General features: G+C 33.7%; 1 protein-coding gene and 1 long non-coding RNA gene across 2 annotated transcripts; one reads left to right on the forward strand and one right to left on the reverse strand.

Annotated features, from left to right (window-relative positions):
• Positions 1-371: 371 nt before the first annotated feature.
• On the reverse strand, positions 372-3478 carry LOC148786922 (uncharacterized). Its single transcript, XR_016067263.1, has 3 exons — positions 3267-3478; positions 1868-1970; positions 372-1595 (listed from the first exon to the last, which is right to left on the reverse strand). It is a non-coding gene; the product is annotated as an uncharacterized LOC148786922 (long non-coding RNA).
• A 9947-nt stretch (positions 3479-13425) lies between these two features.
• LOC105171282 (cytochrome P450 71AU50-like) lies at positions 13426-15570 on the forward strand. Its single transcript, XM_088884397.1, has 2 exons — positions 13426-14389; positions 14840-15570. The coding sequence occupies exons 1-2, from the start codon at positions 13508-13510 to the stop codon at positions 15449-15451; spliced, it is 1494 nt and encodes a 497-aa protein (XP_088740523.1). The 5' UTR covers positions 13426-13507; the 3' UTR covers positions 15452-15570.
• Positions 15571-16238: the final 668 nt, after the last annotated feature.

Here is a 16238-nt window from a genome sequence, read left to right on the forward strand (position 1 = left end):
TAATGATAACAGATGTTATTGTTTTTACTTTGTGACTATTTTTTCTTTGACCATTATGTACCATCTGGCCCAACACGTACGTGGATTTTGTGTATAATTTTATCTTATTTGGAGGTAACTTTGCGGGTAAATTACATTTTTGGTCCCGTAAGTAGGTATATTTTCAATTTTGGTCACACACTCAGGGCAATTCGCACATTTACGTGTGGGACAAAAATTGAAAACAGATCCACTTATAGGACCTAGCTAAAATGTAACTTAACTTATTTTGATTGTATTGACTAACAAAGAGAACAGCTGTCGTTATCAATTGGACGGAAATCCCTCAATAGTCCTGAAACCCACATATGGGACTCAATGTACGAATTAGCCTGAGTGTGGGACCAAAATTAGAAATAGGTCCAGTTATGGGACCAAAAATGTAATTTACCCTAACTTTGCAAAAACACGAGCAATGTTTTAGAACGGTTCAGTTCAATTTATAAAATTTAGCTAATTTTTTACTTTTTTTTTTTAAGTTGCTTAAACTGTCGATTGAATCTATGATTCATTCGACTCGATCACGAATCAAGTGAACCAGTCGATTTATGAATTTTTCTAAAATTTTTAAATGTTGATGCAATTTAAAATAGAACCAATTACATTTTCTATAAAAATTGAGAAAATACGAACGAAATAACATCAACATTATAATAATTATTTAATAAACCAACACCTACATTATAGATTATATATTAACTAGTACAATATCTGTGCCAAGACACGAGGAATATTTTTAATTTAGATGGTGATTATAATAACAAATATTCAATAACATATGCATATAAGATTGAACAAAAGTTATCTTTATATAGTAGTTCTAATAAAAAGTATATGAAATATCAATTTCTTGAATCGAATGAGTTATTATTAATTATTTAGAAAAATATAGAGAAAACCATATATTCTTTTATAAATATATATATATATATATTTAATTTCGATCTTGGCTTGTTATGTTATAGTATTGTTGGTAGAACATAGTCGCGGTTCACTTTATCTATTTTGTCTTCTATGAGTGTTAATACTTTACTACTTACTTGATGTCTCCCTGACTCTGATAAAGAATAATTTCCCGAATTTTCTGAACTACATTATTTATTTTGTGCTTTATTTCATATCAATTATCCTTACTTATATCATATGATTACCTTCATTATGTCCTGCATAGCATATATTTTTTATGGAAAATATACAAGCAACCCCCTTATAATATCGCAAATGAGCAAATTACCCCCTTATGAAAAAATAAGTATCGGCTTATCTTCCTGTATTTTTTAAAATACAACAATTTACACTTTATGATTTATAAAATGAAGCAATTTACCCCCTGTATAGTACAAGAGGATAAATTGCTATATTTTTTTTATAGGGGGATAATGTGCTCATTTTTAATATCACAGTGGGGTAAATTGTTATTCACCCTATTTTCTATTAAAAATATGTGCTATTGGCACTAATGTCAAATCTAGTTTATCCATAATAACATATACGCCTTTAATTTTCTATTCCACTCCCATTTCAATGAGTATAAAGAATCAGAACTGACCACATCCCTGCGACAAAACAAGCACATAAACCATTACAAGAAATATACTGAAAACCAACATAAATGCAACTCAACATCCCATCATTATTTATTAATAACAATATATACACATTTAATCTTTTCTTTTTTCTTTTTTCTTTTTTCTTTTTTTTTCCATGCTTCATTAAGTGTGAAGAATAAGAACAAAACATACCCCTATGATAAAACCAAGCACGTAAAGCATTTGAATAAACACACTGCAATACAACATAAATGTAGTCATAATTAAAACATCCTTACTTGAGTTTGAACCAATGATTCCACCTTGTAAACGCTTTGATGCAGTCATGATGTAGCTAGACGCACAAATACTTGTCAAATGCAGCTGAGCGAGTTCTATGATCTTCACGAAAAATGAACGAATTATGCTATTTAATCGATAGTACAATATACATTAAAGGGAAAAGTATTATTTTAGTCAGATAAATATACTTAATTTTAATTTTAGTCCGATAACTATGTCCATTTTTGTTTAGATCCAGTAACTTACGAAATTGCTTATTTTTAGTCCTCTGGTAGATTTTCGGATAATTTTACCCATATGAGTATATATGGACTAAAACTGTCTTTCAAAAGTTGCATAGGGGTAAAATTGTCCGTAAATCTACCAAAGGACTCAAAGTAAGCAATTTTGTAAGTTACTGGACCTAAACAAAAATGACATAGTTATCGGACTAAAATTAAAATAGGCATACTTAGCGGACTAAAATAATACTTTTTCCCCTACATTAAATAACTGATATGTGCTAATAATCTATATACGAATTATAGTATTTAATATAAAGTACTATAAAACAACTTTTTATTTATCAATAATTAAATACTATTGTTTTTAATAACATTGATATGTGTAAATTTATGATGTATTGCTACATATATATTAAATTTGTCCTTCTTTTTCTCCAAATCATAAAATTCAAGAAATTAAAAATTAATCTTATTAGATTTTCAAATGGAAGAAAAACGGTGTACCTATCCGTACTCAATCAATAAATGATTTTCATAAGAGTATGATAAATTATTTAAGCCACTTAAATTCATTTGATCAGTAATTTGTTTAATGCATCTATTTAATTTAGAGCAAAAACTGACAAAAAGCAAAGTAGAAAAGTTAGAAATTCAGGAAAAATAATAAAAATAGAGAAATTGCTATAAAGTGCAAGAGACATAAAAATGACAAAATAAACATTAAACTTATCAATAAATTGGTGAAATTATTTAAAAACTGTTAAAAAAATTAAGAAAGTAGAGTGAATTGAAAGTGTTAAAATTTTAAATGGCACCGCAATGTCAAAACACGGTGCCACTAATATTTTATTTTAAAAAAAAATTAATTTAAGTCACCGCGAGACCAAATTCGATGACATTTTTGTAATTTAAAAACAAAAGAAAATTGATGTCACCGCGATTAGGGGATGGCGGTGACATTGTAGTTACAAAAAAGAAAAAAAAAGAAAAGAAAATTGTTTTGTCTGGTGACAAAGTCGCTGTCACCTTTTCTTTAAAATTCTGACATCGTCACGGCGAGTTGTCCACCGCCAAAAATACGGAATTTTTCTTGATGAGACGAACATTTTTCCTCAAACAATTTCAAGTTTTATAAACTGTAGAAAATGGGCTTTTAACACGACCACCGTACCTTTCCACTGTCAACGTTTGCGTTGAAATTATTTGTCGTCGTTTCTCCGTCGTCAGGACGAATCACGGCCTGAGACCACCGCTGCTCGAATCCTCCTCTCGTCCAGACGATTCCAACGAAATCAAATTTGCTCATTTTTATCAACATTTCACCAAGATTCGAATTTTTAAATTTTTCACCATAATTTTTTTTATTATTTCTGCTAAGATTTCTAACATTATTATTTTCTAATTAAAAAAATGGCACCGAGATCTAACGCACCGCTTTGTTAGAACGGCGTGCCGCTTACTCTCCATGTACACCTACTTCTGCATTATTTCAACATTTTTTAAATAATTTACTCCAATAAATTGTAAGGTATTGGCATTGCCACTGATGTAAGGCATTTGACTTATTCAATCTTCCAATTCGATTCACGCTCACCGAGTACATATATATAAATTTCTATATTTATCACATTTTTATATTTAACTAAGATTAAATTGATTTATAGATATAAATTCAAAATATATAAAAATATATTTATAGTCTCGATTTGAAATTTTAAAAATAAATTTAATTTATTTTTTCTTTATTTTATTCCATATCTATGAAAATAGATATTGAATATACATGTTTTTATATATTTAAAAAAAGATATAAAAATAATATTGATTAGATGTTTTGTATAAATATTAATACCTTTTGTTATTTATTTAAAAAGAACTTGTTAGATAATATTGATAAATACTACATAATATTGTCAAAATAGATATTGGATATATATATATATGTATTTTTATATGCTTCGAAAAATAGATAAGAAAATAATATTTATTAGATTCTTTTATATAAATATTAATATATTTTACTTTTTATCTAAAAGACCTAGCTAGATAGTATTAATTAGATTGATAAATTCAATACTTTTAAATTTTTTATCTAAAAACGTTGTTAGGTAATCTTGGTTAGATCCCTTTTGTCGGAATGCTCATATTTTTTAATTTTTATCTAAAAAAATATTTTATACTTCATTTGGTAGAATAGAGCTCGTTGAGACTGTCGACATTTATGTATAGGTGGCGCTTAAATGAATAATTTTCCAATAATTTTGTTTTATTATGTATAGATAATATTAAATTATAACTCTTTCAAAGAAGACAAAAAAAAAACATAATTGACATACAATGATTGAATTGAAACGGGACCCAATTCCTTATTATTGTTGGAGCTATTTATGATATATAATTGATGTGTAATAGATTTCAACTGTAGCACAATGGTCGATAGATCTTCACCAAAATCTTAAAATTAATGGGGGATTAATCTACAAATTAGAGGCTAACACTCGAATGCTTAAATTAATAATCGTTTACTGAGGTAAATAAAGGGAAAACTTGAGAGAATGTGAGAATAATGAGGGAGTATGCTTATAAAATGAAGAAATTTGTGTGGAATGCAAAACGAGAGCTAAAGGTAGCTAAAAAAAGGGAGAAAATTGAGTGTGGGTAAGAGATACTTGATTACTAAATGATCGCATAAAAAACCTCTATTTATGTGCTGGCATAGAGAAAGATCTGGGAATTAGTTAGGACAAATTCGACATCAATAGATAGTTGCACATGTTAGCTACATAACAAAAAAAAGAATATCAGGATTTGCATTTATCTAAATGAAGATATCACGATTTCACCCAGTCTTGCCCAATCTACCTGTGTATCTAGGAATACATTTTCCTGATCAAATAGTCAATTCCAACTGGATCTCTTAGAGTTAATCGAAGATATTTTACTATGATGTGTCTTAAGATGTCAATCATCTGCATGATCTGGCCTCCCTGTTATATGATGACTCAGCTTGCTAGATTGAGCTTATTTTTTGGGCCTACCAAATTAGGAAAAAGAAGCAGTTTGTGGCCTGTATACCTTACTCTTGGCCCAACAAAGCTTGACCTGCTAGGCTGTTCGGTTGGGACCACCTCCTTATCTTTGGACTTTAATGAAAAATATTTGAGGGAGCATCAACAATCAAAAGAAAAATTTCATGGTAAATATAAATTAATATGTCCCCACAACGGCTATTACCCAATTTTTGTGCAAGTGAGGACAAAATATTAGCCATAACTAAAAATCATCGAAAAAAATCGATTAACCATCGCAAAAATTTAAATTTTTGCATTAATTTGGTTTCGTCATGATTAATAATATTGATTTACCACAAATTTTAAGTTATAGTCATTTATAGTGTAGGAAAAGTCATTTCTTTTTGTAGTGAGCGTGCATAGCCATCCGCAACATAATCATATCCGGATGTCCTAATATAAACAGTTGATGACACTACAAGAAATAGAATATTTGACTATGGCTCCATGGTTAATAAACTGATAATACAATTTATATAAATATTTTACTTTGATTCATTTTTAAAAATTATGCATATACATAGAATGTGGCATACTTACTAGCAATAAATAACTATAAAAAATAGCCATTGACCACAACCACGTAATGATTTATGGTGGCTAAAATATTTGCTATGCCTATTACTTTTATCATGACTTTTAGCTACAATAAAAAGCTAATTTTTTGTATCTATTTTATTTTATCGCGGTTAATAATAATTATTTACCACGATTTTGAATCATAAACATTAATATTATAGGCAATAATTTATTTTTCCTAGTGTGAGTGGCTTTTTAAATTAATCACGTAAAATTATCATATTGAAATACATACTTTATGCACGTAAAAATTAGGTATCGTATTTCACAATATAACGCATTTATATGATTTATGTGATCAGTATGAATGAATATATTTTTTTTTTCTGAACGCCAGAAAACAATTTTTATTCATTTATAATAATCTAGCTTCTAATACATTAGGTCGAGAGACTTTACGTTTAAAAGAGTTTCATTTTTTTTAGATAATTACATTTATATTCCTTAATTTATGGTCTATTTACACAAATCACTTCTATCTTTTTTATAATTACAAAAATTGTTCCTGACAACCAAAAAATAAGAGTAGTTTGTGTAATGATACTAACATTTTTAGAAGGTGTGTATAATTTTTTTAAAAAATATAAGGTGTGGTTTGTGTAGGGTATAACCCTCCAGTGGTACTCGTCGTTTCACAGAGAAACCCTAGCAACTATTACAGCAGTATTGGAGTATATACTCCTTAAAATACAACACTAATATAAAACTGCAGAATATCAAACAATACAGCGGAATGGAAAGACAAATGCACTGTTTGAAAGAGGCTCAGGTTAAAGCCAGATCCAAGAGTAAAAGGGACGCGGTCACCACAAAGTACCGTTCCCAAACCAGCCCTCACAACCCACGGTTACACCTCCCGAACTACCCAAGAAAAACCTCGAGTCACTCAGACCCGTCACTATACCCGGAAAACCACACAGAGAATGTCACAGAGATATGTCAAGAGGGAAGAATATCAGAAAACAGATTTCAGTTCGCGCGCCGAGCGGGAAGAGGGAAATCCCTTTTTATAGAGTCTCAAGCAACTGCTGAAGGAACACAACCGTTTGGGGGTTTTCTTGAAGCCATTAGATTGGCTTCAGAAAACCGCCGGACGGTGGCGATTCTAACCGCCATTCGGTAACCGGCAAGAAGAAAGAGGGGAAGTGAATCGGCGGAGTGAGGGAGAAGAGAGGGGAGAGAGAGAGAAATATCTGATTAGGGTTTAGAGAGAAGAGGGTATATAAGTGAGATACTCGGGTCGGGTAGTCGGGTTGGATCGGGTAGTCGGGTGGGCCTCCAAGTGGGTTGTGGGCTTGAAGTTTGGGCTTCCGGGTTTTGGGCCATATGTATAACATACCCCACCATGGACCAAATACCCAATGGGTAGGTCAGGGGTGTTGGATCTGTTCTTTTTTTTCATCATTGCCAAAAACAAGTTCTCCGTGTGTGTACCTGCAACACAGAAGACTATAGACAACAGAATTTAGTCAGGATTTAAGTGTAGTAATTTTAAACACTTACTGAATTTCTCAGAGGGCAAGCATTTGGTGCCCATATCAGCAGGATTTTCTTCAGAGCTAATTTTTTCAAGTTTGATTACATCTCTCCCTACACTATCTCTAATGAAATGAAACCTTACATCTATATGCTTAGTCCTATCATGAAAGACGGGATTTTTGCACAGTTGAATGGAAGATTGACTTTCAGAGAAGATAACAAGTTTTTCTTTTGAGAAACCAATTACTTTTATAAGTCCATCAAGCCATAAAGCTTCTTTGAAAGCTTCAGTAGTAGCAATATATTCAGCTTCCGTAGTTGATAATGCAACAATATGTTGTAGCTGGGATTTTCAACTAATGCATGAACCACAAAAAGTGAAGACATAAGATGATGTGGATTTACGGCTATCTCTATTTTGCATAATTCGAATCTACATAGCCAACCAAACAAGTATCATTTGAATGCTTAGAAAAAATGATTCCAATGTTCTCGGATCCACGTAAGTATCTCAGTAACCATTTCAAAGCTTCCCAATGTGGGGGGCTGGGATTTGACATAAAACGACTAAGACAGCTAATAGAGTAGGCTACATCAGGCCTAGTACATACCATTAGGAACATAATGGAACCAATCAAATTCGAATAAGGGACATTCTCCATTTTCCGTATTTCTGAAACAGTTTTAGGGCATTGCTCTTTACTTAACTGAAAATGGGCTGCCAATGGTACAGAGGTGGGTTTTGCATTTTCCATAGAAAATTTTTTAAGAACATTTAAAAGATATGATCTTTGATTTAGAGAAATAAGAAACTGTTTTCTATTTCTAGCAATATTCATACCAAGAATCTGTTTTGCGTTGCCAAGATCTTTCATCTCAAAAGCTTTGCATAAATCTTTTTGTAAAGTAGATATAAGATGTAAACTAGGACTAGCAATTAACATACCATCGACATATAATACCAAGAATATAGGGGAATCATGCACATGCTTGAAATAAAGACAGTGATCATATTGGCTTCTAGTGAATTTTAAAGATAGCATGAATTTATCAAATTTTTTGTTCCATTGACGAGGAGATTGTTTCAGCCCATAAAGAGATTTTTTAAGCAAACACACATAATCAGGTTTAGAGATATCAGTAAAGCCAAGTGGTTGATGCATGTAAATATTTTCATCCAAATCACCATGTAGAAAAGCAGTTTTAACATCCATTTGTTTTAATTCCCAGTCATAGTGCGCAGTGAGGGCAAGTATTATGCGAACATTGGTGTATTTAACAACAGGTGAAAAGATTTCATTATAGTCTATTCCTTCTTTTTGTGTGAAACCTTTAGCAACTAATCTAGCCTTGTATTTGATAGGGTTTTCTTGTTTTATCTTGAATAACCACTTGCAATCAACAATAGAGGCATTTTTTGGTTTAGGGACAAGAACCCAAGTTTTATTGTCTTTCAAGGATTTCATTTCCTCTTTCATAGCACTAAGCCATTTTTCTGATTTTAAGGCTTCTTCAACACTGGAAGGTTCTATAAGTTCGGTGTTAAAGCTTGTGTGAAAGTCCCTAAGCTTTGTCGGTTTTCTAGTCTGCCTTCTATCTCTATCTCTAGTAAGAAGATAGTTATCTAAGGGGTTCTGAGTTTCTGAAAGTTCTTGGTTGTTTTCTCCTAATTGATCCTGATTGTTCCCTAATTCCTCCCCTTCTTGGTTATCCTCTAAATTTACTTTGTTAAAGGTTGATTCTGTCTCTATAGGTTGGGTTTTTGCTAGGCATGGCATTTCATTTTCATTGAAAGTGACATTCCGGCTAATTAAAACTTTAAACCCTGGTTGACTCCTAATCCAAAGTCTATAGCCTTTAGTACCCTCAGGATAACCAATAAAAACACACTTAAGAGATTTAGGATCAAGTTTATCAGAATCTTGAAGAACAAAAGCAGTACAACCAAAAACACGCAAAGCTGATAAATCAGGAATTTTTCCATTCCACATGAAATCAGGAGTTTTTCCAAGTAAAGGCACAGAGGGAGACATATTAATGAGATGTGCAGCAGTTAAAACAGTTTCTCCCCAAAAAGATTTCGGTAAACCAGAACTAATTAATAGACATCTAACTTTATCAAGTAGTGTGCGGTTCATACGTTCAGCAATTCCATTTTGTTGAGGTGTATAAGGATTTGTTTTGTGCCTTTTAATACCGAATTCTGCACATAAATCAGAGAAGTTTTTGTTGCAAAATTCAAGCCCATTATCAGTTCTAAGAGATTTTAACTTTTTCCCCGTTTGATTCTCAACAAAGATTTTCCAATTTTTGAATTTTTCAAAAACTTCAGATTTATGTTTCATAAGAAAGACAAAAACTTTAAGAGAGAAGTTATCAATAATAGACAGAAAATAGCGATTTCCACCATGGGTGGGTACAGTACTAGGACCCCAAACATCTGCATGCACATAGTCTAAAATACATGGGGACATAGATGGGTTTGGGGATGGGGAGGTAGGAAATTGTACTCTATGTTGTTTACCCATAACACATTCATCACAAAAGTCCAATTTATCTACTTTATCATTTAAAACACCATCTCTTTTTAAAAAATCAAGACCTTTTTGGCTAATATGGCCTAATCTCTTATGCCATAAGGAAGTTAAGTCACACACAGAGACTAATGCAGCAAGATTATCGTAAGATGCAATACATATGTAAAGATTCCGTTTTCGTTCAGCTTTGAAAACAACTAATGAGCCTTTCATAATTTTCATGAGGCCTTTGCTCCACCTACCTTCTAAACCATTTTCTTCTAATGCAGCACATGATATGAGGTTATGACTTAAGTCAGGAACATATCTGACATTTTTCAAAAGCATTTTATAACCTTCAAAACATAATGAGATGTCACCTAGACCCTTGATTTCACATTTTTTCTCATTTGCCATTGAAACAAAACCAACGTGCTCATATTTCAAGTTTGTGAAAATGTCTTTGAAAGGACTCATATGAAATGTGCAACCGGAATCTATAAGCCATTCATGCATGTCAAAAGTACTCACAGAATTTGCTTCATAAACAACAAAAACTTCACCATTTGACTCAATAGACACATTACTGATTTTTTCTTTATCATCATAATTTCTATCCCTATTCTCACGTCTAGGTTTTCTACAGTCTTTTATATAATGGCCTTTGGTTCCACAATTGTAACATCGTCTATCTCTGATTTTGTCATCTCTAAGGTTTGTCTCTCGTGGTCTAGAGTTACTCCTATTGTTTTTATTTTTACTTCTGCTCCTACTGTTATACCGAGAATTAAAGTTCCTAAATCTTGTTCTACCCCTAGCGGAATTAATCTCATAATGGTTTTGGCTAGGTTTATTAACTTTGAGATCTAGTTCTTTACTCTTAAGACCATTTACTACAGTTTCTAAATTAATGTTATCTCTACCGTATTTAATAGCAGCTTTCACGTCGGAATAAGATTCAGGGATTGCATTTAGAAGAACAATGGGGGAATATTCATCAATGTATTTATCACCAGCATGTTTAATATCTTGAATTAGCTTAGTGAAGTCATCAAGGTTTTCATCAATATTCTTGGACAAATCAAGTTTATATCTAAAAAAAATTTCCAGCAGAAACAATTTATTAGGAAGAGAGATTTCAGTAAACAGTTCCTCTAATTTATCCCACAAAGCTTTTGACGATTCCAATTTTCCAACTTTTCGTGAAACGGTATCGGATAGATTCAAAACAATAGAGGAATATGCAAATTCATCATTTTCTTGTTTCTTTTCCTCAGAAATGTTTTCAGTGTATTTGCCATCAATGGCTTTGAAAACTTTTTGTTGAATAAGAATGCCTTTCATCTTTTGTTGCCATATAGAAAAGTCGATTTTTCCGTCAAATGGTTGAAGGCTATAACCAGCCATTTTGAAAAGATTTTAGAAGAAAACAGTCTCGGGGTTTTTTACTAAGACAAAAAGATCCCAGAACAGTAAATTTAAAAAAAAAAAAAAAAACAAGTTTTACACAGCACTGCAGAACTCGGAATTATCAATAATGAAACAGAGTAGGCAACAGAAAATCACAAGATTATACAGGTAAAGAGCAACACCATACATGAAATAGCAGATATAATAACAGCAGTAAATCAGTTATCAAACATCCACAGAAAAACTCAAGATAAGTAGACGTACTAACAGTGAATAGTCAAAACAGAAATAAGAGCAGGTATAATAGAACCGAGGCTCACCGGCCTAAGTCCCGTCTAGATACCCGACGACCTCAGGGGTCCGGCCAGGAGGGATATTAGGGGGTTTCACCACGGCAAGCAGGAGTAATATAAAGGAATAATAACGACAGTAACATAAGCAGGGAAAAACAGAAAGGAATGAGAACCAGAGGAGGGGTTTTTCGAAAGTTTACCGCCACCAGGATCAGCACAGATCAGAGAATCGGCTCTGATACCACTGTAGGGTATAACCCTCCAGTGGTACTCGTCGTTTCACAGAGAAACCCTAGCAACTATTACAGCAGTATTGGAGTATATACTCCTTAAAATACAACCCGAATATAAAACTGCAGAATAGCAAACAATACAGCGGAATGGAAAGACAAATACACTATTTGAAAGAGGCTCAGGTTAAAGCCAGATCCAAGAGTAAAAGGGACGCGGTCACCACAAAGTACCGTTCCCAAACCAGCCCTCACAACCCACGGTTACACCTCCCGAACTACCCAAGAAAAACCTCGAGTCACTCAGACCCGTCACTATACCCAGAAAACCACACAGAGAATATCACAGAGATATGTCAAGAGGGAAGAATATCAGAAAACAGATTTCAGTTCGCGCGCCAAGCGGGAAGAGGGAAATCCCTTTTTATAGAGTCTCAAGTAACTGCCGAAGGAACACAACCGTTTGGGGGTTTTCTTGAAGCCATTAGATTGGCTTCAGAAAACCGCCGGACGGTGGCGATTCTAACCGCCATTCGGTAACCGGCAAGAAGAAAGAGGGAAAGTGAATCGGCGGAGTGAGGGAGAAGAGAGGGGAGAGAGAGAGAGAAATATCTGATTAGGGTTTAGAGAGAAGAGGGTATATAAGTAAGATACTCGGGTCGGGTAGTCGGGTTGGATCGAGTAGTCGGGTGGGCCTCCAAGTGGGTTGTGGGCTTGAAGTTTGGGCTTTCGGGTTTTGGGCCATATGTATAACAGTTTGTATAAGTAATAATGATATTTTGATATATATATGTAATAATTATATAAAAGATACGAATAATTTGTGTAAACATGTCATAGATCAATGTAATTATCTCTTTTTTTTTTTAACACCAGAAAGCAAATATTATTCATTTATATTAATATAGCTCCTAATACATTAGGCCGAGAGACTTTAGGTTTAAAAGAGTTACATACATCCGAATACAAAATTGGGGCCAAAATATTTGGGTAACTACTATATATAAGAAGTGCCTCATTTCTAACTTGTCATATTTTCCATAAGATTAAATTAATTCACGAAGAACTATCCTATTGAAATTCATATTTGATGCACGTAAAAATTATATATCACAATTATTTTTCTTATATTTTCTATACACATTCAGAAAGAATTTATATAATTTATACGGTCCAACATTTATATGATTTATAGGGTGAATAGCGATACCTTTCTTTGATATTGAAAATGAGCAAATTACTCCATTATAAAAAATAAATAAAAACTTGTCCCCCTATGTTTTAAAAAATGTAGCAATTTACCTCATAACCTAGGAGGTAAATTGCTTCATTTTTTAAAATATAGGGGGATAAATTGCTATATTTTGAAAAATGCAGAAAAATAATTTGTTATTTTATTTTTTATAAGGGATTTGTTTGCCTATTTTCCATAACACAAGTAAATAAATTACAATTTACCCTATGATTTATATGATCCAATATGAATGAACAATTGTTGGTAAACTAAAATTTCAAATACTATAATTAAAGGGTCCCTAAAAGTAATTCAAGAAATCATAATTAACGATGCATTCAGATCCCAACTACAACTTGAAGACGGAGGTCAAATTTTTCGCTTCACCTGATTTGGTCAAATTAATGATGCTATATTTTCTTATTATTTTGTCCTTTGCTGTCGCTTTCTCGTTCTTCCTTTTTCGGACAAGTTGCATAGATATTTTTCTCTTTATAAATGCTGATAAACCCCTTATTACAACCCTCTATTTGATATTCTTCTCCATCTATATTGGTAAAGGAGCGAAGAAAGGTAGAGAAGTCATACTATAATCTGAAAATGGTCTGGATTTTGACAACAGCCGTAGCAGCGATTGTATTCTTTTATCTCCTTCAACAATTTGTAAACCTGGGAAAGAAGAAAAAACTGCCTCCAGGCCCGACAGGCCTCCCAATTCTAGGCCATTTCCACCTCTTGGGGAAGAATCCTCACCAAGATTTGCACCGTTTGGCACGAAAGCACGGCCCGATCATGTACATGCGCTTCGGCACCGTGCCCACCATCATCGTCTCATCACCGGCCGCAGCTGAGCTCTTCTTGAAGAAGCACGATCTCGTTTTTGCCAACAAGCCTCATCACGAGGCCTCCAATTATCTAGGTTACGGGCAAAGAAACATAGTCTTCGGAAGATACGGGCCGTATTGGCGCAACATGCGGAAACTTGCCACCTTGGAGCTGCTGAGCAATCTCAAGATCAGCCAGTTTCAGCCCATGAGGAAGGCTGAGATTGACATTTTGGTGGGCTCACTCAAAAGCGCTGCTGAAATTGGTGAAACTGTCGATATGAGCCTCAAAATTGCGTCAGTCAGTGCTGATATGACGTGTCTGATGGTGTTCGGGAGGAAATACGCTGACAAAGATTTGAACGAGGAAGGGTTAAAGGAAGTGATGAAGGAGACAATGGAGGAGGCCGCGGCTTTTAATCTTGGAGACTATTTTCCCTATCTTCGGGGGCTTGATCTTCAGGGCTCGGCCCGACGATTGAAGAAACTTAGCAAGATTTTTGACAGGTTTCTTGAGAGGATCATTGATGATCATGTTCAAAACAAGAAAGAAAAGCAGCAGAGCTCTCAGGACTTTGTGGACACCATGATGCGTATTATGGAGTCCGGAGAGGCTGGATTCGACTTTGATCGCCGTCATGTCAAAGCTGTGTTATTGGTAATCTAATACTATACAGTGATAATTTTTATATCTTCTAATTTATGGTTTATTTATATAAATTATCTTATCTTTTTTATAATTATTACACAAACTACCCTTAATTTTTGATAATTAAGGATAGTTCCTGTAATTATGCAAAAAGTAGAGATGATTGTGTAAATAAATTATAGATCAGGGGTGTAAATGTAATTATCCAAATTATATAATATATAAGAACTAAATGTTTGTTTTGTTAACATTTAAACTATTTTATCTCATGAAAATGGAGCTAGGTAAATAAAGTGTTTGAGTACTTGAGTTTGACATTCATAATAAAAATAAAATTTCAACGTGATAAGATTTGGGAAAAAAAGATAAGGCAATGACTTTTAGCTGCAGTAGATGAGGTGATTTATCAGTACTATTTATAATTCTAGACATGAAGTGGCTCTCTCTTTTCTTGTGCAGGATATGCTTCTAGCAGGAATGGATACTTCAGCAGCAGCAGTGGAATGGGCATTGTCAGAAGTCATCAGGCATCCAGCAGTAACAAAGAAGCTTCAAAAAGAACTAGAAGAAGTTGTCGGCTTGGACCGAACCGTGAACGAATCACATCTTTCCAGCCTCAAATACCTAGATTACGTCGTCAGAGAATCAATGAGGCTCCACCCCGTCGGCCCACTGCTGATCCACGAAGGCATGGAAGATTGTGAAGTCGACGGGTTCCACATACAGAAGAAATCACGGGTCCTGGTGAACGTCTGGGCCATCGGGAGAGATCCCGATGCATGGACGGACCCTGAGACGTTTTCCCCTGAGAGGTTTCTTGGCAGCAACGTGGACGTTCGGGGACGGGATTCCCAGCTTATACCTTTCGGGACTGGAAGAAGAGGGTGCCCTGGATTGCAGTTGGGGCTGACAATTGTCCAATTAATGGTGGCACAATTGGTTCATTGCTTTGATTGGGAGCTTCCTGATGGAATGCAGCCTGGTGAGCTGGATATGTCTGAGAACTTTGGCCTGGTCACTGCCAGGGCTAAGCATCTCATGGCCATCCCCAAGTACAGATTGCATCAGTAGAAGAATACTATTCATAATTAATCACATGGCTAAATGGTAGACCAATTATATACAAGTTTATCATACTTGTGTAATTAAAATTTCTCACATAGTATGAAATAACGTTGGTTGGTTTTTCATTTAAATAAATTTTCACTTAGATTTAATTATGCAAATGTATTTTGAAACTTTTGGGTGTTGGATTCGCTCTTAAGCATTTAATAAATATCTAATAAACGACATGATTAATGAAAAGAAAAAAATATGGTAAAGTCTCCATCAACATTAATCCTTTTGTTCTTTTATAAGATAATAAGATATTGGAGTAATAAGTTATCAAAAAAAAATTTTGTCCATCAATATGGTTAAGTCTCCATCAACATTAATCCAATCTACAATTTTTTTTTCTTCAAAATTAGCCATGTCCCTACACTCAAGTCGACAGGAAAAAACAAATCAAGCGCCCAAGGAACTGCTCGATTTGAGGTTTTCAACTTCACCATTTTGTGGATGCAATGCAAAAAATAGAAATTAGGGTTGTGGAATCCTTAACAAAATCTTCTAGAGGTAAGTTGTATTATTGTTGTGGATTTCAAATCTGAACTCGTTCGTTGGGTACAATTCGAAAGAGCAATATAAATTCTGATAAACTTTAATTTTAGAGCACACAATGGACCGGCGAAGGATGCTTTTCTAACACATAAAGATGAACAAGATGGATTTGATATAAATAAAGTGGTGTCGAAAGCGTCAAATTATAGGAGATAAATATAACTGTTCCAGGAAACGAAAAAGTAGTTAACAATGT

The sequence above is a fragment of the Sesamum indicum genome, linkage group LG9 (assembly GCF_026168435.1).
Source record: "Sesamum indicum cultivar Baizhima isolate 11 linkage group LG9, ASM2616843v1, whole genome shotgun sequence".
In the NCBI taxonomy this organism is placed as follows: domain Eukaryota; kingdom Viridiplantae; phylum Streptophyta; class Magnoliopsida; order Lamiales; family Pedaliaceae; genus Sesamum; species Sesamum indicum.